At 40.7% G+C, this 24,134-nt stretch overlaps 1 protein-coding gene across 4 annotated transcripts in view; it reads left to right on the top strand.

Moving 5' to 3' along the window:
- SORT1 (sortilin 1) overlaps nt 1-23,271 on the top strand; it is a 72,731-nt gene extending 49,460 nt beyond the window's left edge. The window contains exons 8-20 of one of the 4 annotated variants that reach the window (XM_056819174.1): nt 1,724-1,851; nt 4,527-4,671; nt 5,333-5,488; nt 8,398-8,504; nt 8,906-9,008; nt 9,319-9,487; nt 10,129-10,319; nt 11,725-11,914; nt 13,967-14,083; nt 14,520-14,628; nt 18,017-18,120; nt 18,497-18,620; nt 18,862-23,271. In XM_056819174.1, the coding sequence (XP_056675152.1) occupies nt 1,724-1,851; nt 4,527-4,671; nt 5,333-5,488; nt 8,398-8,504; nt 8,906-9,008; nt 9,319-9,487; nt 10,129-10,319; nt 11,725-11,914; nt 13,967-14,083; nt 14,520-14,628; nt 18,017-18,120; nt 18,497-18,620; nt 18,862-18,876 (1,658 nt within the window). In that variant the 3' untranslated portion in view covers nt 18,877-23,271. Of the gene's footprint in view, nt 1-1,720; nt 1,852-4,526; nt 4,672-5,332; nt 5,489-8,397; nt 8,505-8,905; nt 9,009-9,318; nt 9,488-10,128; nt 10,320-11,724; nt 11,915-13,966; nt 14,084-14,519; nt 14,629-18,013; nt 18,121-18,496; nt 18,621-18,861 lie in introns of all 4 variants that reach the window. The other 3 variants (XM_056819172.1, XM_056819173.1, XM_003340465.3) reach the window with 3 other exon arrangements.
- Nucleotides 23,272-24,134: the final 863 nt, after the last annotated feature.

Raw genomic sequence — 24,134 nt, 5'->3', positions numbered from 1 at the left:
GTAAAGAAGGGAAAGAGACCCATTTTCTCATTGTTAGGGCCATTTCGCTTTGATATGTCACTATCATTACTTATTGGTGTTCTTTTCATATGTATTGTTGCAGCCATTATCTGTTTAGTTCTTAGTTCTGTTGATTTTCCTTACTAAATGTAAAGTCACTTCTGGCTCCCCATGATGACTCTTCAGAGGCACTGTTTTTAAGGTTAGGAAGACTTCATTACATGCATGTATGTACCTACCATGACTTGTTAAGCTGGTGGAAGTGAAGTTTCTATTCTTTTGCTGAGCTCCTTAGAACATGTGACTAGCCAGGGGATCCAAGGGTGAGAAAACAGCCTTTGTAGTCACTTTTCAGTGGTCAGGCTAATGCTCAGCTTCACCAGCCACAAGCTGGCCTGCCCCTCTTTCCCCAGACACTCCATCTCTGACAGTTCCCCCTTTTGTCACCTTTGCCAGTTGGCTGGGTTTGGGAGGTAAAACTTCAGAGTGATTTTGATCTACATTTTTCTTCATATTTGTCTGGTTTCATAAACAGAAGCCAGATTTTGTGGTTATCACTAAAGGACAGGGTACTTTTTTGTTTTTAAGTACTTTTCCCCTTTTTATATCAGATCATTTCCCAAAGGCATCTTCCCCTTTAAACCACCTCCCTCCGTAGTAGCAAATAAGTAAAGCCTAGCAAAGCAAAGTAACACACTGGTCCCATCTGAGAAGTATGCCTCTGTCCACACTTTGCCATCAGTCCTCAAGTCATTTTGGAACATGGCCTTAATCCAAATTCTGAAGTCTTTCTTTGTGGTCATTATTATAGTTATCATGTAAATAGTTCTGATTCTACATCACTTCATACAAGTTATCCCAAGTTTTTCCTAGTTCTTAACTATTCTTCGTTTCTTTTGTTGTTTTTCAGTCATATCCAACTCTTTGTGATCCCCAGATGGGATTTTTTTTGGCAAAAACACTGGAATAATTTGCCATTTACTTCTCTAGCTCATTTTATAGATGAGAAACTGAGGCAAACGGTGAAGTGACTTGCCCAGGATCACATAGCTACTAAGTGTCTGAAGCCAGATTTGAACTTAGGTCTTCCTGACTCTAGTCTTAGTACTCTATTCACTATGCCACCTAGCTGCTCACTTCATTTTATCTGGTTATAGTATTATTCCATTACATTGATATACTACAGTTTATTCAACCTTTCCCTAATAGATAGCCATTTGCTTTCCTTTGAGTCCTTTGCTACTTACTACAAGTACTGCTATAAATTTTTTTTATATGTGTGATTTTTCTATATTTGATTTTCTTGAGGGCCAGGCCTAGTTAGTGGTATTGCTGAGACAAATAGTTTGTATAGTTTAAAGAATTCTTTAGTACAGTTCCAAATTGTTTTTCAGAAAGGTTGGACTATTTGACACCTAGTCAACAACTCCACCAACAGTACATTAGTGTGTACAAGACACTTTTATATGACAAATATAAAACATTTGTGAATAAAAATAAGCACATATGAAATGTCCTTCCCATCTGGTGAGATATTACCTCAGTATGGTCACTTGACCAATTAATAGCTATCCCGGCTAGGAGTTTTGTAGCTATGTCTACAGCTTGGAGCAGCCCAGTAGCAGTTATTTTGTACTACAAATTGTTTCCTTTAAGAATTCAAAATCATTTAAACGTGTCCTCATGCAAGAATGTTAATTCACATTTTGTTTTCTTTAAGAAGCTGACCTTGGAGTATTGGAATTAAGAAGAACCTCTGACTTTGGCAAAAGCATCAAGACCATTGGAGTAAAAATCTATTCTTTTGGCTTGGGAGGACGATTCCTCTTTGCTTCAGTGATGGCTGATAAAGTAGGTCTTTAACACCCCCCTGCTCCCACCTATTCTTGAGCTTTGCCATATTGCAGACGTGATCTAGAAAACTTTCTGTTTAAGGTTGAGACTTCCTTGTTCCATTTACATCCAAGATCATTTAAAAAGTTGAGTCAAAAGAAAAGCCTTTTAGGGTTTAATTCTTCCCAGACCCTATACTTGCATTTTAGATAAACTGCTACCAAGTCAGTTGCGATGTTGTTTTACAAAGTATAAGGCCAATATTCTTCAAATGTAGATAGCTAAAAATAGCAGACATATAATGTATCCATTCAGTTTGTTGCCTACAAAAATAAAATTATTTTGTTACACATAACGACATATATTTTGATCTCTAGATTCTGTTTTCAAACCAGAATAAAATTTGGAGAAAGGTTAAAAATAATTCAACCGCTGAATATAAATTACTAATCTTATCCCTAAACTTGCTATTATTTGTTAGCTAATAATAGCCACCATTTATATAGATAGCACTTTAAGGTTTTCAAAATGCTTTCCATATGTTAACTTATTTGATTTAATTAAACTAATTAAATTAACCTTAAACTATTCATCTGTCTTAGGACTTATTCTCATTTCCTGTCCCACTTGTACCTCATAAATAATTAATATTTGTTGTATAAGTGAACAAATGAACAAATGTCTACTCTAAGATCTTTATTGGAACACAGGTATTAATGACTTCCTTGGCACCTTTCTCTTAAACTTAAGAGTATTCCTACTTTTGCTTTTAATTTCTGTTAACTTCTATAGTTAGGCAGCTTTTCTGAACTTGTAGCTTCCCTGCTAACTGAGTTCTAAATCTCAAATTCAAGTTTCTCAAAATGGAGACATCCCATTTTTATTTCATTGTTTTTTTCCAATGAGAAAGTGGGGAAAGGAAGGTCATCGTTTTTTGTAAACAGACCCCCTGATGAGACATCCAAAGAAAAAATAAAGTTTGGTCTTTCTTTAAGGTAATTTACAGTTAGGTTTTTTAATTACTGTCTTTGTTGAGAGAGAGGGAAGGTAGAACTGTGTAGAAGGCTTTTGATAAAATGAGAGTTTTGGAAAAGCCACTTTAAGGAGTATTATAGTCAATCATGGGTAAATTTGCTTGCCAAACAGCACTGAGGGCCCTGTTGAATTTAGGTAACAAATTGGTAGGGAATCCAGAGTCATCATGACTGTGACTTCTTCTAGGGGTCAACTGAGTAGGTATTAGGGGCTAATTCCTAACAGAGTAGGAATCAATAAATTACATGGTGAAGGAAATTTAGGATTTGGTATAGAATGAGCAAATGTAGGGCAAGAGACAAGGGACTTGGTGGGGGTGTAGAAGACAACACATGTGTCTCTTTGGTCTTACTGCCTTTTGGGAATAAAGACTGCAAAGGGAAAAACTCAGGTCAGAACACTGAGACAGAGAGTAGCTGAAGGTGGTAGTGTGGACAGTGTATAGGAGAAGTGAAGCCTGAGCGTCATGGGGCAGAAGAGGGCAGCCCAGTCAGGAGGAATTTCAGAGTTTCCCAGGCAAAGCATTCACAGGTTACATACAATAAGAGTTGGATTGATGCAGGCCAGTGAGGATGAGGAAGCTGCACTGAGTACTGAAGGGACATCAGCATGTATGATGAAATTCCCAAGCATGAAAGGATTTGAGGAAGAGAGGAAGACTGCCCGAGGGGCTGGGCCTGGGAAAGGAGGGGGAGCATCCCTAGGGGCTGGGGCATTCTTGTAGTGAAGATCTCAACAGGGTGTGTAGAAGGGCACATCGTGGGCATCGCAGTAAAGGGAAGCTTGCTGAGGATGAAGGCAGTGTCATGAGGAGCTCAGCATGTGTCTGCTCCTTCTGGGCCAAGATGTTGGAATTCAGAGAAAATATACCTGGCACTGGAAACGGGAACCAGATGCCTCGTTCTCTTGTATTCATAGAAACCCGACCCCCTGAAGGTGGAAGTAGTATGAGAAGACGTGGTCTAAGACAAAGGAAGAATGTTCACAATAGAATGGGAACTAGAAAGGCCATCATGAAGGAGAAGGCAGAGTAGAGAGGGGGCACCATTGGGGCAAGGCTGAGATGAATGGGAGTGAAAAGGCAGGGCGTAGAAGTGAGAGACATCCATGTGACCTTGGGTGTGGGCTCCAGATCACAGGTATTAGAGGAAGAGGGAGTGAGCTGCTTGCTAGCCGTAAGTGGGGGATTAGTATTGTTTGATTGGGTTTCACCCTCATAGTCCTTGGACCCTTCATCGTTCTCCTGGGCATCCTGTTCTGGATCCTCTCCAGCTTGTCAAAAACCTTCCTAAAATGTGGCCCCCCAGACTGAGCACAGGGCTCCAGATGTGCTCGGACCAGAGTAAGATACCTGCCACCTTCTGCACAGGAGCATTTCTGTCTGCCGGTCACACTGTGGATATGGAGCTGCAGTTTACCAAAACCCCCAAGTTTTCTTCTCCCAAACATGAACCCCATGGTGGTGTGGATTACAGTATTACCTATAGTTCCACTTGACATCTTTCTAGAAGACTGCTGATGTTCTCCTTTAGGCCATTCATTGTTCATCCAAATGAATGCGTGTACATATATAGGTATGTGTGTCCACACACATACACACGCACACACACACACACACCTGGGTGGGGATCAAGAACAAATGTTTCTCTTTTTTGCAGGGTGCTACAAGAAGGATTCATGTGTCTGTAGATGAAGGAGAGACCTGGAGTATGGCCCAGCTCCCTTCTGTGGGACAAGAACAGTTCTATTCTATTTTAGCAGCTAATGATGATATGGTGTTCATGCATGTTGATGAACCTGGGGGTGAGTTCATTTTAATTGCATGCTTCTCTTCAGTATATGGTTATTTCTGTTCAAAGCCAAAGTTTTTTATAAGTTCTTTGGGGGACAAGAGAAACAGTGTATATGGACCTGGGATTTCATTGGTCTTAGGAACTTCTTTGTAAAATTTAGGCTTAGAGAATTGCCTGGACAAGTTAGCGAGTTAAGTCATTTGCCTTTGTGTGTCAGAAATGGGGCTTGAGCCTTTTTGTCTGAATTCTGAGGACCTGCTGTCCACATCCCTCTCCATGCTGCCTCTCAGATCCTCAGGTATCGATTGTTCTTTCCTAGTGATATCATATCAGAGAAACATGCCAGCTTCTCTTTTAAAGATCACCCAATATGACACTATAATGTACTTGGGGTATGTACATTTCTTGGGGAACACAAAAGTTTAGAGATGGTAATGAAGCTTCCCAAGCCTGGTGCTCTACAGTACCAAAATATGTGTGTTTGTTTTTGCAGAGGTTTTTCACATGGTACCTGATAAAAGGGCATGTGTCAAAATTTTGTGAGCATTAAGTTTTCATTGTCACTGTTCTGCTTCTACACCAAATGAGAAGGATGGATCCTCTAATGTTTGCAGGCAATGATATGTTTTCTCTGTTAATTTCCTTCTAAGAGTTGTTTCTCTTTGCTTCAGATACTGGATTTGGCACAATCTATACCTCAGATGATCGAGGTATTGTTTATTCAAAATCACTGGAGCGACATCTTTATACTACAACAGGAGGGGACACAGACTTCACTAATGTGACTTCTCTTCGAGGGGTTTACATGACCAGTGTCCTCTCTGAAGGTGGGTTATCTACTTGGCACCTTTCTGTGTTAATTAAAAGCCAAGGCTTTCTATGCCTTGTTCTTGAACCCCCAATATAATAATTAAAAAGATATGATAAATGGTGGTCATGTCCTTAATTCAGACTTATAAGCCTTTCCTCTCCAGTCACCACACCCTCTGTTTGAAGTGGGTTGTGAAGGAGAGGCTTAGGTAGGTGGTAAATAGATAGAGAGCTGACCAAAGGTTTGGCTGTGGTTTTCACATTGGGACCTTCTAGGTCAGTGATGATGAAACTTTTAGAGCCCGAGTGCCCAAACTGCAACCCTGACACTGCATATGAGTCCCCTGCCTTACCCCAGACAGGGGAGGGAGGAAGCACTCTCATTGGGCTGCTGAACAGAGGGGTGAGAGATATGAAAAATGTACTCAGGCATGGTGGAGAGGTGGAAGGGAGCAGCCTCTCTGGCATGCGTGCCATTGGTCCACCAACACAGCTCTTGGCCCTCAGACTGAACCAACCTAACTTCATCATGTCTTTGAAGATGACCTCAGGATGGAGGGGAGACAATAGCAGTATCCCAAGGGATTCTTATACAAGGCAGCACATTACCATAAGATTCAGTAACTCCTTAGATGTTGGTTTATTTTAAATCTTATGGCCCAGAGCAACTAAGTGGCTCAGTGAATTAAGAGCCAGGCCTAGAGATGGAAGGTCCTGGGTTCAAATATGGCCTCATACTTCTGAGTGTGACCCTAGACAAGTCACTTAACCCCCATTGCCTAGCCCTTACTGCTTGTCTGCCTTAGAACCAATACACAGTGTTGATTCTAAGAAGGAAGGTATGGATTTTAAAAAAACAAACTAATATTCCTTCAATTTACAAATTTGTATATTATAAAACTAAAAATTAGGGAATAGAGTCAATCAAAAGTTATTAGGCACTTGGTATTTGCCTAGCACACTGGTCAACACTCAGGGTACAAAGACAAAAATAAAATGGGCTTTGCCTTTAAGGAGCTTAAAATTGTATTGGAAGAAACAACATGTGCACATACAAGAAAATATAAAATATGAATTTTGATGAATGGCAATGGCCACTAGGAGATTATGAAAAGCTCCTGAGGTGTGTTCCAGAGGATTCTCATAAATGGAGGTGAATGGGAACTGGCTTCACAGAAATCCCTTGATGTGTTTGAAGAGTTCCAGGTTAGCTGGTTTGGCTAGAAGGTGGGGTACATGAAAAGGAGTAATTTGAAATAAGCCTGGAAAGGTATACTGAGGCCAGCTTGTGAAATGCCATGAATAGGAGTTTGTAGGTTATCCTAGAGACCATAACCCATTGGAGCTTTTTGAATTGGGAACTGACATAGTCAAACCTATGCCTTAGAAAGATCACTGACATGCACCTCCCTTGATTCTTTGCCAATAGGGAAGACTATGAGTGTAGAACATCTGATGTGCTGCCAGACTCAGCTGATCTGTTAAGTTTTGCTGATCTTTTTTCCCCTATTTTATTCTTTGTCACTAGAAGAGAGGAGAGAAATAGATTGTGAATAACAGTGATGTTAAAACAGAAGGCAGCAATAAAGGTCACTTTTTGCTGCCCTTAAGGCAGTGACCATCTGAGTGAAGTGGGAACAGATGTGAGAGTAGAATAAAAAAGATGTGACAACTAATTAAATATAAAGGGGATTAAAAACAGGAGGAATGACTGAGAGGCCTGGGTGGCAGAAAAGAGTGGAGGCGCCCATAATAAACTGAAAGGGAAATTAGGAAGAAGTTGGTATGGAGGGATTAAGAGAAATAATTAGTCATTTCTACTCACAAGGTCACTGCTGTCATCTCTCTTAAAAGTATCATAAATAGCTTCCTAATGGATCTCCTCTCAAGTCTCTTCCAACTCCCATTCACTTTCTACAGCCACTCACAACCATGGTTTTACTCAAGTGCAGTTCTAACAGTGGCACTCAGTAAAGTACAAGGACTCCCTATGAGGATCAGATTTAAAATCCTTTTAGCCCCTTTAAAGCTCTTCACATTCTTTCCCCCACTTACTTTTCCAACCTTAATCTGCATTATACCTCTTCTTGAACTCTGTGCTCTCCCCCATATGTCCTTCTGGCTCACTGTACTATTATACCGGCTCTTTCCCATGACTCCAGCTCACAGTCTCCTCATTTCTCCCTCTTAGAATCCCTTGTTTCCTTTCTATATACAGCCTTTCCAAGCTGCCTTCCTCCTTCAAAAACAAATTACCGTCTATATTTTGTATATGTCTATAAGGCATTCATGATGTCTTCTCTGGTAGAATAAAAACAAAGATCTTCATTTCTGTCTTTGTAACCCCAGTGCCTAGCACATAGTAGGAACTTATTAAGTGCTTTTCAATTGACTGATGATAGTAAAAAGCAGGAGAGCTTTAATAGAGAGGACATGGAGCAATTGGAAAAAGACATGGAAGTTTGTTTAATTTATAAATTGGAAAATAGTGACGTCCCAGGAAATCTTTGGAGCCAATCAAGTGCCACAAATCTGTTTGAATGAAGGTTATAATGATTCTTCTGGATGGCTTCACCTCTAAAACAAGCATGGTTAAAAACTGTGTTCATTTAGGTGTTAAAGGTGGGGTGGGGTGGGGTTCAATTTAAGGTCTTTGGGGATTTCCCCACTATTCCAATTGATTTCCTTTGGAAACTTATAATTCTGTAGTATTGAATAGTGGCAGCAACTAAAAGGAAATTGTGTTCACTTACTATTTAACTGGTTAATAAAGATTTGTTGGAATCCAGGTTTAGGGCACTCCAGGAGATCTAAGACCTCAAAAAAAAAAAAACAGAATTCTTTTTCTAGAAGGAGATCTGTAAAATGAACACATGTATTTGAATGTGTTTGGCTCTTCATACTGAATGTCTCTTTCCTCTATCAGATAGTTCTATCCAATCCATGATTACTTTTGACCAAGGAGGAAGGTGGAAGCTCCTGAGGAAACCTGAAAACAGCAAGTGTGACTCAACAGCTAAAAATAAAGAGGAGGTTTGTTAAAGAATTTATTTGCTCCCGTGGTGTATCACAGGCTGATCTCATCCATACAGAAGCTAGCAGAAGACTCTTAAAATAATTATCTTTAATATCTAATTAATTAAACTCCTCAACTTTAGATGGAGAATTTAGAGGTGAAAATACCTTAACTGGTAGAGAATAGGAACTCTGAAGAATGAACTTTAAAGCACTTGCAGTTATTCATCAGAGAAAGAAAGTAGTTGAGGGGTAATAATCCTGTTGGTTCAATTATAAGACAGTAAATGATATGCTACTGAGTCAGGGATGTTTTACTGAAGGTAAAATTTAATTCAAAATTTTATTTTAAAAGCTGTTGATAGGAGATAGCCATGTGATCTCAATTTAAACCTATTCTTCTGGATTTCTGTTTACAGTGCAGCCTTCACATCCATGCCTCCTACAGTATTTCCCAGAAGCTGAATGTTCCAATGGCGCCCCTCTCAGAACCTAATGCTGTTGGCATAGTCATCGCTCATGGTAAGGAGGCAGCTATGAGCACTGGACCAGATAGGCTTCTAGGCTACATTTTCTTTCTTTGCATTTCCTTGTGAAATACAGCACTTCAGAATGATTTTTTACTATATTCAGTGGAATTTCTGGCATAATATTTCATAGAAAAAGTTTGTAGAGAACCTGGCCAGAGAGGTCCTATACTTTTCTACCCAGACCTGTCTCTTTAAGAACCTTTTGTTCTTTTTGAGAAGAAATCAGACTTAATTCATTCAGAATTCTGCTCTCTCTTCCTTGCCAGGACATGCTAATGAGAAGGGGCGGGTTGTATTTGTAGGTAGCGTGGGAGACGCCATCTCAGTGATGAGTCCAGACGTTTACATTACCGATGATGGGGGCTACTCCTGGACAAAGATGCTAGAAGGACCTCACTATTACACCATCCTGGATTCGGGGGGCCTTATCGTGGCCATTGAGCACAGCGGCCGTCCTATCAATGTGATTAAGTATGCATGAGCTCAACTCCACTCACATGGTCACCATGCAGGGCAGATATGGTCTTCCGTCTGGGGACGTGGGAGGGCAAAGGGCAGTGCGCAGTAACTCAGTGATAGGACTTCAGACCCTCTAGGACATCAGGGAAGAGACCTGAAGGTGTTGCTGGTATATCTACTCTGAATTCAAGCATTGCTTGTCTTCTTTCTTTCTCCTGCCATTTCCCAAAGAGTTTTTACCTATTTTCCTTACCCCTCTTCCTCAAAATGTTTTCAAACCATTCAGACAATCCAGATTGAAAATAAATTTTCCCAGTGCCAAGTTATGCTAGAATACTTTATATTTGTTTTTGGAGCCTATCTTGTCCTTAGGCCGTGACCACTAGCTCTCACCCTTCTTTTCAATTAAGTGAATTTTTCTAGACCTGCATTCTATCCCTATTTGTAGGTGAATGACTGAATGCACTCTGTTCCTGTCCCATTAACAAAAAAAGTGAAGTTGGCAGACAAGCAAACCTCTGCCCAATCTGAGCTTCTTCCTCTAGTTTTGGACCCGCCAGCCCCGGGTGGCTCCTTGATATTCCCCGTCTGTGCTGGATTCTGCTGTTAACTTTCAGAACCTCTGTTGTAACTCTCAACCAATGTGTGTTTAGGTTTTCCACGGATGAAGGACAGTGCTGGAACATATACACATTTTCCAAGGAACCCATTTATTTTACTGGCCTGGCATCAGAGCCAGGAGCTAAATCCATGAATATCAGCATTTGGGGTTTCACAGAATCTTTCTTATCCCGGAAATGGGTCTCCTACACCATCGATTTTAAAGACATCCTTGTCAGGAACTGTGAGTGTTTCCTATCCTTCCCCTGCCCAGTGAGATTCCACAAGCTGTGTGTGTGTGTGTGTGAGTGTGTGTGTGTGTGTGTGTGTGTGTGTGTGTGTGTGTGTGTGCGCGCGCATACAGTAAGCCATTGCAGAAAGAAGTCACCAAAGTCCCCAGGTATTATTTCTCAAAACCAGTATTGAAGAAAGTTCCGGAGTTAATTATTAAGAACATGCATGTCAGAAGAAATTGCTTTACTGATGGGGCTTTTCAGGAGCTTGTTTGTAGTAATTCCTACAATTCTCACATGGTGAGTGGTATGAGAATCAATTCTGAACATATTAGGCACTTTCACAGAAAGCTTCCATTTAAATGCTCTGTCCACAGCTTGAACACCACGACAGAGCTGGGCAGACTTGAAGCTTCTTAGCTTATGAACATTTTTAGATCGCTTTCCAAGAGCTGTATCTTCAGGCACGTGACACAGCAGATGACAGGCCCATAGTAGGGCTTCTGGAATGAAAATGAATTAGGAGTGACATGGGTTGTTGGCAGTTTATAACATAGCTGATAGTGAACTGGCAGCTGAGTCCCCAGTGAAGAGCTTTGATTAAGTTCTTGGCTTGACCATTTATAATAGAGGTTATTTATCCAATCTCTCAGAATCTTAATTCTGAGTGACTCCACAAAGGCAAAAGAAAACTAGTTTGATTGTTGATTAAAGATTGATTTAGCACCCATGAATCATTCTGATCTAAATTGATTCAGTAGACATGGGGAACTTACGTAGAAACTTTCCCTATCTAGTGATCCATTTTCCCTAAAATGTGACCATCCTACAAAGCATTTAAGCTAAATTGGTGCTAAGTTGGCATGAGTTTTTTACTTCATTTACAAGACAATCATACTTACCCACTGACATCAGAACGTGGGCTTTGTGTGAGTTTTCTTTAGTGGCTGTGGATTATTCTGAACCTTGAATACTAGCTTTCCCATTGTGATCTGCAGCAGATGAATTTGCAAATTTGCAAAATGATTGACTGAGGTTTGGGATAGAAGTAGGGAATACAGCCAAGCTCTTCCCCTGTACCTCAAATCCTCTTTTGTTGGGAGCTCACTGACATATACTAGGATTGGACTCACAATCTTTGTCTTTGTTCTAATAACCAAGTTTCCTACCCCTGCAGTGAAAGAAGAATTAACTCCTTCACTCCGGGGGCTTATCGTACATTAGGGGCAGATAAAAACAGTATACAAATGGAATTCCAATGGGTTTTGAGCTCCAGAAGCATCCATTTCCAGACAGAATCTGAGATTACATGGCTTCTCCCCTTCCTCCTCTGATGTCTTGCTGAAGCATGAAAGCTGCTTCACATTGCAAGGTTTGGTCACATGTTCCCTTTCTAGCTCTTTGTTCTTTCCTCAGGTGAAGAGAAGGACTATACCATATGGTTGGCTCACTCCACGGACCCTGGAGACCATGATGATGGTTGTATACTGGGCTACAAAGAAGAGTACCTTCGCCTTCGAAAGTCTTCAGTCTGTCATAATGGTCGAGACTATGTGGTGACCAAGCAGCCGTCCGTCTGCACCTGTACCCTAGAGGATTTCCTCTGGTACTTATATTTGTTTTGTCTGCCCCTTCACTTTTCAGTGTGTATGTAGATTGAGGAAGAGGTTGCTTCCCCATTGCTACCTTTCATTTAACAGTTCTATCTGTGTCTAAGAAAATTTAAATGTTTTTCAAATATTTTGTGTTTTCCCAAGAGTAGGCAAGAGACAGAGAGAAAGGAAGATGTGTCCATTATCCAAGTGAAGTTGAGGGAGAGCCAAGAATTAACTGGTAATTCTGGTTTAGAAAAGATGAGAGGAGAATGAAACCAAGAATCTAGAGAAAACACCAAGAAAAAAATCCTGACAAAAATAGGACCATTAGGGAATTGCAAAGTGACTTGCTGCTCAGAGGTAGAATACCAGGTTGTAGAAGCCTGCTCCAAAACAGAGTAGTTGAGATTCAGCTCTTTAGTGGGATGAATGGGTTGCAGCCCCCCCTGATTTGACTAAAGCATTGTGGAGCCTTCATTTAAATCTTTGGAAGCTACAGAAAATACTCAGGTTGGATCAGTTACTCCTCTGGCTAAGATAGGGAAGCACCTGTGGGACTTGAGCAAGAACATTTTAAGACACACCAAGGGGTGACTCTTCACACACAAAGTGGTGAACCTGTTCAGGACCCCCCACTCCCCAGATATAGGCTGGAAATGTGAAGAGATTCAGTAAAAGTTTGGAGGAAGAGCGGCAACCCTCACAAAGAAAGCTGAAGCTCCCCAGACTTTAAAGCTGCTACTGGGGAGGGCAGTCATCTTCCCTTTGAAGGTGCCATTGGCTGGATGGGCTCTGTTTTCTGCTCAGTTTGAAAATTACTGTTTCCCTGTTGACTTTTTCTATAGACTTATAATTACTACCCAGATAGCCCTTAATAGTCTCTTCAGAAGAACTGAAGATGAATTTTTGTTGTTTTACTTAACAGTGGTAAGAATACTTTTCTGAAATATTTTCTTGGAAACCTAAATGTTCCAGTTGTGCTTCTTTCAAAATTTTGTGGTAGAAATGTGGAATTTCAGCCAACATCCTCTTTAAAATACAAGTTTTCCATTGAACTCATGCTCTTTAGTGAGGATTTCCTTTTTAGCTACTTCTCTCTTATATGGGTACCTCCAATCATAATTTAGAATGGACAGCCTTAGTATTGGTACCTTAGTTGACTCTATAAAATACCTTGCCAGCCAGCCCTGAGGTGCTTGCCTTGGGTGATATGTGTTGCATCGTGGCGCCTATCACATCCATTCCAGTCTTCTGTAAAGGTTAAAATTTTCCTTATTTTTTTTTTTAGGGAAATGGGTCTTCCATAGGGATTGCAGATATCCTTCTGGATTCTTCATCTTGGGAAGCAGGAATAGTTTACTCTGCACCCCACCTCACCTCACATTCCCCCCACCCCCCTTCCAGTCACATGTAGGAGTCTGGTGATGAGTGATTGGATCTAAGGGCCATTGTAGCCATGTAGAGTGAGAGTCAGCCTGCTGGGGAGACTAGTGGCTAGGGAGAGAGAGTGAGATAAGGAGGAGGACAGGAAAAGTAAGGCTGGCATGCCTAAGAAGTACAGAAGAATCACAGCACCGTGACTGGGGACCGTGATCTTTGTTTATTATGACAAAGACAGACTTCTACAGAGAGTAAAATACTAAGCATTACAACATTGGGGGGGGGGAACTTTCCCACAGGATGATGTTTATGAAAATGACTTCACGCAAGAACATCACCAGGGTTGCTATTATAGACATAAGCAAGTTGAGAAACAGTGATTGCTAATCTGTTCTTGGGAAAAGGCAGGTTTGGTATTTTCAGTCATGATGTCCCAAGGACTTCTTTACTCTTCAGGGTGAGGGGGAACTCAGGGTTTAATGATTGATCTTGACTGAGAGCAACAGTGCCTTTGTGTGAGAGACTGAGGCCTTGCCAGCAATCTCAGGCAAGCATGGCTGCCTTCCTCAGTGGGCTTGATCTGTCCTGAACGCCTCCTATACTCCCCCCCCCAAAATAAGCCCAGTTCCCTTACTGACCATAGAACTTCAGGTGGTTCTCTTTTTTACTTTTTCCCTTTACAGTGATTTTGGCTACTTCCGTCCAGAAAATGATTCCAAGTGTGTGGAACAACCCGAGCTGAAGGGCCATGACCTAGAGTTCTGTCTGTATGGGAAAGAAGAACATTTGACAACAAAAGGGTAAAATGGGCTGCCTTCTTTTGATCCCTGGCGATCCAGAATGAATACTTTGCCTTCCCAAGTAAAAGTACTGGGGTTGAACCCATAATCTTAGCCTCATTTACACATGTTCTACCTGCCCCTGAAATGAAGAGAGAATTATCACCTGAGTCTTATATTCCTTCACCTTTTCCAGGATCTGTTAGGTATTTTCTCTAGGATAACAGGGCTTTGGCACAGGTGGGTGAGCACAGAACAATCCAGGATTCTGGTTCTTCACAGGTTTGAAATGGAACAATCCTAGGCAGTGTTTCTCCTCTCATGATGCTAGAACCAAAGAATTACGTAGGGCTTTAATACTTTGAAATGGCTGGTAAGATTTTAACCCCCACGATGAGTGAGTAAGAGCATATGGCCTTTATTTCTTTCTCTCAGAGTTCCTCCTTTGAAATTTCAGGTACCGGAAAATTCCTGGAGACAAATGCCAAGGGGGGATGAGTCCAGACCGAGAGGAAAAGGACTTGAAAAAAAAGTGTACAAGCAGTTATTTGAGTCCAGATAAGCAGGTACCAATGGGCCCTATCTTTTCCTGAGAAGGTCTGCCATCTACTGGAGTAAGAGTACCCTTTGGCCAGGCTAGGTTTCATAACAAAATGAACTCTCAGTGCAGAACCATCTTTGGGAATGAAAAAAAGCATTGGTTGGTAAAGTTGAAGTACTGGAAGCATAGAGATTAGTAAATTTATGAAACTCGTTTGAGAAGAAGGAAGACCCAAGGGGCTGGGGTCATAGAGGATCAAGTTACAAGACAGAATGAGCTGGTGAGGGCTCTGCGCAGGATGGACTCATCTGAATTTAGGATCAATTTACAGGCCTAGTTAGTTTAGAACTGTCGATATTCAGAGGGATTTTTTAACTGAGGATTGTGGGACAGTAAAAAGGCTCAGACAAGGCAGTACCATTAATAAGGCAGGGGAAAGCCATGATAGCAATAAGGAGGAAATTATTAAAAATGTATATAGTGGCAAAACTTCCATCCACAAAGAACTGTCCCTGAATCACTAATGTTTGTACAGAAAACAGACTCAGGGCAGCAAGTGGTGCAGTGGATAGAGCCAGGCCTGGAGATGAGAGGTCCTGGATTCAAATCTGGTCTCAGAACTTTCCTAGCTGTTTAACCCCAAGCAACACTTAGCCCCATTTGCCTAGCTTTTGCTCTGTCTTAAAATTGTTAATAAGACATAAAGTCAGGGTTTTTAAGAAAAAAAGAAAGAAAAGAAAACACATTCCCAATCCAGTACTGAGAAGCAAGTAGGTTAGATCCAACACTGACATTAAGAAGTTACAAAATACAGGCCACAGTAGACTCCTGTTTGGAGCTGCCCGAGCAATTTCTTATGTGGATCCTCAGTTCCTTTCCTGTATGGCATTAGAAGAGCAACTGACCCAGGCTATGGAGATTGCCCTGGCCCATTTAGAGTCTCTTGCAGTAGATGTTGATCAGGCTCATCCACCTGCCAGCAAAGAAAGCATTGACTGTCTTCCACAGACCATCATTACCAAAGATCACTGTTGTTGATCAGGAACAATGCTGTGCTATCTGCTGCAGTGAATATATTAAGAATTGTAAAAAATAAATGACAAATTATAAAAATAAAATATTTAAATGGAAAAACTTCAATATAGATTCAAAACTGTTTGGATACTTTTGATAGATGTAATCAAAAGTATCCTCCATGGTGAAGTGAAACTCAAATGTGAACTTCCCTTCAGGGCCAGGCACAAGGACTCTAATGAGACTCTTATTATAAAAATAAAGTATTTGTTGACATATATAAGGAGAAAGAAGGAGTTCTAATTCTAAGGGATTCTAAATCTACCCAAATAAACTCCCAGTTTCCGCAGGGAACCACTTCTCTGTTTCACAGGCTTCACTACTCCTCCCTGATCTGACTAACCCAAATTTATACTATTTAAATAAAAACTACCGCTATTATCCTTATAAATCTTAACTTCGCTTTCAAATTATAAAATAGCAAAGCCTAGCTGGTTGAGTCTCAACAAGAATCAAGTTAGGATTCTGAGTCTTAGCAGAAAGACCAGGTTTTTCTTTGGTCTTCTCAGAGTTAAACAATCTATAAAAATCACATTAGATACTCAATAGTGTTTCCTAAGTTGGGAAAGGAAAACACTGAGCTCCTTCAGAACTTTTCCTTAGACAGAGAGAGAGGCAAAGATGTTACTTCCTCCAACCCTAAGAGAGAGTCTCTCAGAGTGTGTCTGTGTCTCTGCCAACTGCCCGAGAGAGTAATTGACGCAGAAAAATGGTTATAACTGTCACATCTGAAATTAACAGGCTCTCTCAGCTCCACTTCAAACTTCAATTCTTTCTCAAGCCGACCACTTCTTATCTCTAAACTAATAAAACAATACTCATTTTCTAATATTGTCCTTGCAGGATGAAATAATAACAGAGTTATCATTTCTTTCATAAACCCTGTGTAACTCTTTGGCTGCAAAAGTCAGGAACATGCCCTGGTTGCTTTCATGTGCTTGCACCTATACTCTCTGAAGTAACTGCTGCCACTTCCTTCCTGTCTGATCATGATTCTCTACTTTCACTCCACACTTCTAGAGGAACTCAGTAAAATTTAAAATTTGAAATGAGATCATTCAGTCCATCAAACTAAGCCTATAAAATCGAATTAATTCCAATGTGAAAATTATATAAGTAGACATTAAATATTATATACAATATATTATTGTTTAGAAAGGAAGTATTGAACTTTCTAAGCCATATTTAGGTTGGCAATAAAAACTGTTATTTTCAACCTGAAAGTTGAAGCAAATTGAACTAGTTTTCTTCAGTTGAATATGTTATTGTTAATTGCAGTTAAAATAAGCAGTAGTTAAAAATCTATCCAAAATAATTATCATTTATGTTGCACATTATGTATTTACTTTCTTGCAATTGCAGTGCAGTTAGAGCTTATTAAAGTTATGCTTATAATCTTATAATATTCTTGGGTTTGTCAAAAATAGTGCCACTAAGTGACTTTGATATCTCATATTTGCATCAAATGTGAAGACTCTGTGGTCACAGCAGTAGTAAAGATTTGGTTTCACTGGAAATAAAAAACATAATAAAACAAAAAATACAGTCCACAGTGAGAAAAATTTAATCAGTTCCTATTTAATACTACAAAGGTACCTACTTCCCAAGCAGCATTTGAGGATAACTCTAACCTAAATTTAGAATTCAGAGCCTCAGAGATTATCTAGTTCAACTCCCTCATTTTACACATGAAGATATCAAGAAGTTAAGACTTATCCAAGGTCATGCAGATTGAAAATAATACTACTAATAATAACATTTGTATATAACACAAAGCAATCATTTTCCCATTTGATCAAATTAAATGTTTATTCATTATATTTCTCCATTATATTTATATAATCAAATAATTAAAAATAAATGTTGTTTAGGCATCAAAATGGGGGTGGGATATTACAGCCATTTGTTTATTACTCTGATGGGTTCTTAATCTTGATGGTAGACTCATGATTCAGACTGAGGTCCTCAGTCTTCAGGGGACTCTTTCCTCAATACTGAGTGTAAAGTGGCCCTAAATTCAGCTTCCTTCCATGTCTTGAGTTCTCTGACCTCACCACTTTGAAGCCATTGTGTCAACAGCTGGAAACTGACAAATAAGAGTTCTTGTCTTGCTACAGCTCAATCTAGAATATTGTTATTAGAAGAATGTAATATGTACATTGCAGGTGCTATTTGTGGTGGTAGGCAATGTTCTTTCTGTCCCTAAACAGAGGTTTAGTAACTGGGAGGTTACCTGACAAAAGCAGAGAGGGGAGCATGCAGTATTGTTTGAATTCTGCTCAAGAATATGCATGATTCTGAAAAGTATTTGTGTGTTATGTTTTTTATTTACCAAGAAGTCTTCATCAAATTCCACTCCAATTATCCTGGCCATTGTGGGACTGATGCTGATCACAATCATAGCTGGAGTTCTCATTGTAAAGAAATATGTCTGTGGAGGCAGGTAAGGACCATGGAGCAAAGAAAGGGTGCTCATTCAAAAGAGCCAAAATAATGATTTATGGGCCATGAATAACCTGAGGCCATCCTTAAATCAACACAACTAGAGGGATCTTATTTGCTCTGTTTCATCAGTCAGTCATCAGGAATTTATTAAGCACCTATAGTGTGCCTGGCATTGTGCTAGCCAGTGAGGATTAAATGACATAATTAAAACTGTTCAAACCCTCCAAGAGTTTGCATTCCAATGATTAGCAAAATAGATACAAAATCATTCGATCCCTGTTTGTTTAACCCATGTCTCTTCAGGTTCCTGCACAGTAAGGAATGCTGTCCCTAGCTCGGCAGACAGAAAGTCCATCAGAGTTTTCTGTTCACAGGTTTTTGGTGCATAGATATTCAATTCTACAGCAGCACGCAGAGGCGAATGGTGTTGATGGAGTAGACACTTTGGACTCAGCCTCCCATCACAATAAAAATAGTTACCACGATGACTCGGATGAGGTAAGGCCATCTCTTGCTTATGTAACTAATGAGGTCATGGGATAAAGGGCCCAGGAAGAGACAAGAGTGGCTACCCAGACACCGAGCACGACTTCTGCTGTCCTGGTCACCGCGGTATAAGCTGGAAAGTGCAGAGTCATTGCAAGACTTGATGAACCCAGAAGGCGAACGGCTGGTCTCAAGCTAGGACAGCTTCACACGTGTTGCATTGTCACGGAATCTGTTTTCTCTTTTTCCGTAGGACCTTCTAGAATAGTCGTTTGAAGGAGTTGGGACAAACAGGCTTGAGTGTTGGTGGTGAACCTGCATTGCTTCTCATGATGCCTGTTCTCTGATCTGGGGAATGTCTTCCCAGGATGAGGTACCCAGCTCCATTTTGTGCTGCTTCCAGTCAGACCCAAAGGACCTTCACAACAGAAATGCAAGATGGGGGATGTGAAATCCTAAGACTCTTCAGGATTCAATGCCTCTGAGAAGAGAAGTTCTTAAATAATTTCTTTTTATTTTAATTTGTGCTTCTGCTGAATGTGGTAGGGATTTTTTCCAAAAGGGAAATGAAATGGAATTTGAAGGGAATGATTCACTAATGCTATTATTGCTATATTTTTACATGGTGCCTACCCCAGGGTAGCTGTCAGCTGTAGCATAAACTCTCACATTGGGTTCCATGCTGTCAATGCAAGAATGAGGATGGAGGCTGCAAAGACTGCTGTAGGCCCAACAAGTCTTCTCCATCTGGGGACAACACACAACTCCCCCAGTATTTTCCAGGTTTCCCCCCCCCCCCATTTTCATCAGGCAGTAGTAGCCTTCTTTTTTGCCCTCTGATTTTAAACTGAGCCATGAGCTTCTGAAGTACTAAGTCAGGAACACTTAAAAAGGGAATATTCTTAATGGGGGATGGGGTGGGTCAGGGAGGGGGAGGGGTAATGGGGACTGTGTTAGCTTTAGAAACAAGTACAGAAGGAATGATTGCTCCTTTTGAGGCATTTCTCAGACATGCTTTGTGTATGCGTGTACTAATGGTCTTGCTGCAGAGTATGTACTTGATATGGATGCTTGATGAGGTCAGATGATTTCTTCAAGAGCTAATTTTTTGAGTGAGCAAGCAGTGCAACCTCTATATATAGGGCTAGGCATTGCTGTATTCCATTTCTTTCATTTTGGGGCCCTCTGGTACCTCACTGAACCATTCAATTGAATTATGAAACCAGATGCCTATTTTTGCTTCTTTCAAGTTGCTATTCTCTCTCCTTTAAGTTAGGACCAAGATTTTCAAAGCTACAGGCTTTCTCTCTCTCCCCCCCCCCCCACTTCCTGGATTCCCTTCCTCATCTCTGTTCCTATTCTGCCAAGCATTTTGTTAGCTCAAAGGTTTGGCTCTATTACCTTGCCCATTTGGTGCCATGCTGCTTTGAAAACACATCTTCCAGACAGACAGACTCAATATGTGTGATACATTTAAAAATTGGGGGGGGGTACCTTTCATTTGACATTTTTCCTTTACAAAATGAATATGGAATTAGGAGTGTATTTTATGTTCTCATGTAGTCAACTTACAAGCATTAGTTATACAAGCTGTACATGAATGCAGCACAGTCAGTTCAGTTCATGTATACCGTACTGGTCATGGTTTCCCAGATTTCTGAATTCCCCCTTTAACCATAATTTGGGACTTTTCCGTCCTTGGAAGCTGCCATTTTACTTCTAGGGCAGATTGTAGTTAGGAAGTCAGTGAAGATTAAATGTGCCAAATTAACTTTTGTTGACATGAATGAACAGATGGCTAAGTTCTCCATCCCCGGCATGTATTAACAACAGCAGGGGAAGTAGGGAAGAAAAAATCCAGGAGACTTTGCAACTGCAGTAAATTAAATGAGTCAGAATTGTGTAGGGAGAAGATAAGGCAGAAAGTTACCAGTTTGTATAAAGGGAGCCAGCACATGTTACGGCTAGGGAGCACCAGGCTTTTAGAATGAAGAGGGTTTTTACATAATTTTAACTCTTAAATCATTCTGAAAATACATCAGATCACAAGTTAACGATGTTTTCAGCAATTCATCTCTTTCCTTCTCCTGCTCAAAACTAATTTGATGCTCAGAAAAGACATATCACATCCGCATCTCCCCATCACATGTTAAATTAGGAACTGACATTATCTTCCTTTTAGTATAGATGAAAATACACAGAACTACAAGAAGTCTGTAAGATAGAAAAGTAATATTTTGACTAGACTACTTGCATTTAGATATGCAGAGCACTTCTGAATACATCCATGTTTTAAACTTTACATTCCTGAAATATGTACGCCTGGGATTATTCCCATTTTAGAGGTAATAAAATTACCTTTAGATAGAGAGAAGGGACTTGGCCAGGGTTACACAGCAGTTATTAGAGGCAGAACTTGTAGTCTTTTTCTAAAAAAATCTTTACCTTCTGCCTTAGTAGCACTTCTAAGGCAGAAGAATGGCAAAGGCTAGGCAATCAGGATTAAGTGATTTACCCAAGTGACACAGCTAGGACATGTCTGAAACAAGATTTGAACCCAGGAGATCCTGATTCCAGGCCTAATGCCCTATCCACTGTACTACCTAGCTGCCCCTTTGTTGCAGTCATCTTAAAATAGCCATGGACCTTTTACTTGTTTTAGCTGTAGCTCCAAGTGACTCTGGGTCTGCAGAAAAATAGTTTAATTATATTTCTTTTTATGCCTGTAAGTAGAGGATAATCCAATGGTAGAACTCCTACTTATTTCCCCTATTTTATTTCTCTGACTTGTTAGCAAGGTTGGTTGGAGGACAGTGTTGGTGAAACCTAGAAGTCATGGATTCATTTCATTTAACTTTTGTTCTGCATTTACAGGCTTCATTCAAACCCCATCCAGCTGTTTTACAGATGTATCCTAATGAAGGAGAGAGTAGGTACATGAGCAGAAAATTCTATTACTACCACTAGGATAAAAAGAAACTTGAAATGTATGACCTCTCGATGCTGGGGCGGTAGCATTATTTTTTAATATGAAGGGATAAGACATTATTTCCCTTCCTGAACGTTATGGTAGCAGAAGTTGTGATTTCTGGAACTTTCATCAGTAGCATTCATTGAAGTGAAGATATTTTGGAAGTGTATAGAACCAACCCTTGGATAAAGTGGGCCCTTATATCTCAGTGGAAAAGTCCCCCTCCCCCTCAAGCTGGACGAATGCTGAAGCTTTAAGAAGTCATTTTAGTCCAAGAGAGCAGACTGTGCTTTGGTTCCCCTTTCTGGGGGCCAGTATGTAGATGGAGTCATGGGAAATGGGCATTTTAGTCCTTTGGAAGGTCTCCTAGGTGACTGCAGAAAGTATTCTGGCCAGCTAGAGCTTCCTGTATCTCTTCAGTGTACCTCTGATTGGCCTCCAGGCCCTCATCTTCCTAAGTTGGCAATGAAGTGCTGCCCCGTCCTGCTCTAGACACTAGTCTGTTAACCAGTAACTTTAGGCTGGAGGCCCCCGAGAAGTACAAGAAGCCTCGTGGCTTCCCCGCTTGCCTAATGGCAGGCTGGACTAGCCTGTCCCCATGGATCATGGCCTAGATGCTGAGGGGGTCGGGAGAGTCCAGTTTCTGTCTCCTGTCATGAGAACCTGACAGAGTAATGAATTGGGCTGCTTCATTGAATCTCCTGACCCCCACCAGCACCTCCTCTCTTCAGTCTAGCAAGCAAACATGTGCTTAAACTGTTTTTTAATAGAACCAAAGGTAAGGTTTGCTGCATCTGGCAGCACTCACGTGGCTTACAGGCCCCTCCACCCTTTGTGTCTCCCCTCGCCAGCCCTGACACAGCGGATTGATAGCCATCCCTACAAGGGCTCCAGGGCTGTCTTCCCCGTGGAGGAGACCTGTCACAACAGGATCTTCTTGATTTCATTTAAAATGAAACTGTCAGAATTGAGATACTAACTCGGAATGACCCACAACAGCGTTCTATGTGAATTTTTTTGAACTGGTCCATTCTTAAGGGTCCTTGTTTATATACATGCATCATGAAGCTAATCTGTACCTTTTATAAATATATGTGTATATATATGTATATATATATACATATAAAAACTGTATATTCTACATAATGATTTATTGATGTGCCCCAGAACTTTCTTGAAACTTCCATCCTCGGTTTTCTATCTGGTGACATAAATGACTCCCTGGAAATTCAGTTCTTTTACCGTCTTTGGAAAGCTATTGGCTAGACTTCCCTCCTGTCCTAGTGGACATCCTATGTCTGATGTCCATGCCTGTTCCTTGGCCTTTCCTAAGCCAACGGTCCCAGTGCTTCCCCAATAAGAGGCAGCTGCTTTCCTATTAAGGCATGACGCCGTACTGGAGATAGTGTCACTGCATGGACTCTAGTACTATACATTTTCTCTTCTCTTGGCACAGCCAGTTGCATGTAGGGCAGGAAGAGGATGTTCCAGTGACCCATGTCAGTTACGCAATAAAGCCATTACGCATACCTCCCCCTCCTCTTCCATACTTAGAAAAAGTCACAAAGATTGAAACGAAACTCAAATTTCTTTAGCATTATGTAAATAAATCTGGATGTGTTTAACTTTGTACTGGTATTTTTCTGTATATTTGGGTTAGAAATAAAACAGAATGGACTTTGTGTTACCCAATCTATTGCTATGGCTGGGCTATCGTTTGTTTAGATGATTGTTTTTCTAGTCCAAAAGACAAAAACCATCGGCAGCCGGAAGGCAGTCAAATCCATGTGATCGTTTGTCTTGGATGAAATTGGGAATAGGCATATTCAGGGATTCTTGGGCTCTTGCTGGGTAAGCGGCATAGGAGAGCATGTAGGGAAGCCACCTTTGGCACTCCGTGGATCTCTGCACTGCCCCCTCGAGCCACAGGTGCTCAAAGCCCCTCTGCCTTCCTCTTCTACCCAAGAGGCTGCATCGTTTCCCCTATTCCAAACTCCTCTTGGAGTTCAGGTTACTAGCTGCTAACTTCTCGTCTCAGAAATAACCATTAGACATGTCTTGTGAAGGATTTCAGTCATGACAAATCATGAAAATATTAGAAATATATCCAGATAAGTCTGACAATAGAAGTTTAATTTTTAAGTCCAACAAGTTTTACCCCAATCAATGGAAGGATCCAATATATATTAACCGTGTGAAATATTAGAAATCTATCTCGATACGTGTGATCCATGAACACCTTGTTCATTGGCATCGGCTTTTGAATACATCTTTAATATAGTCATGATTTGTCATGACTGAAGCCCTTCACCTTGTGTCTGAGGGCTGATCTTGGGCAAAATTGTGCAGGGAGTATGCTAGGACGAGGCCTTTGGAACTTTCATCCTTTCCCTTCTCCCGAGTCTCTTTCCCATAGTTCCCATGCCGCCTCAATGTCAGCAAAGGCACCAACTGAGCTTAATTTACAATGTTACCACATCCAAGGGGGTTTGCATTTTTAATGAGACCCTTGGAGACCCAAAGGAACAAATCCCTAAAGGTGGAACTCAGTATGA

Source organism: Monodelphis domestica, chromosome 2, assembly GCF_027887165.1.
Source record: "Monodelphis domestica isolate mMonDom1 chromosome 2, mMonDom1.pri, whole genome shotgun sequence".
Classification (NCBI taxonomy): Eukaryota; Metazoa; Chordata; class Mammalia; order Didelphimorphia; family Didelphidae; genus Monodelphis; species Monodelphis domestica.
The sequence above is the reverse complement of the archived record's forward strand: the minus strand, read 5'-3'. Positions and strand labels throughout refer to the sequence as shown.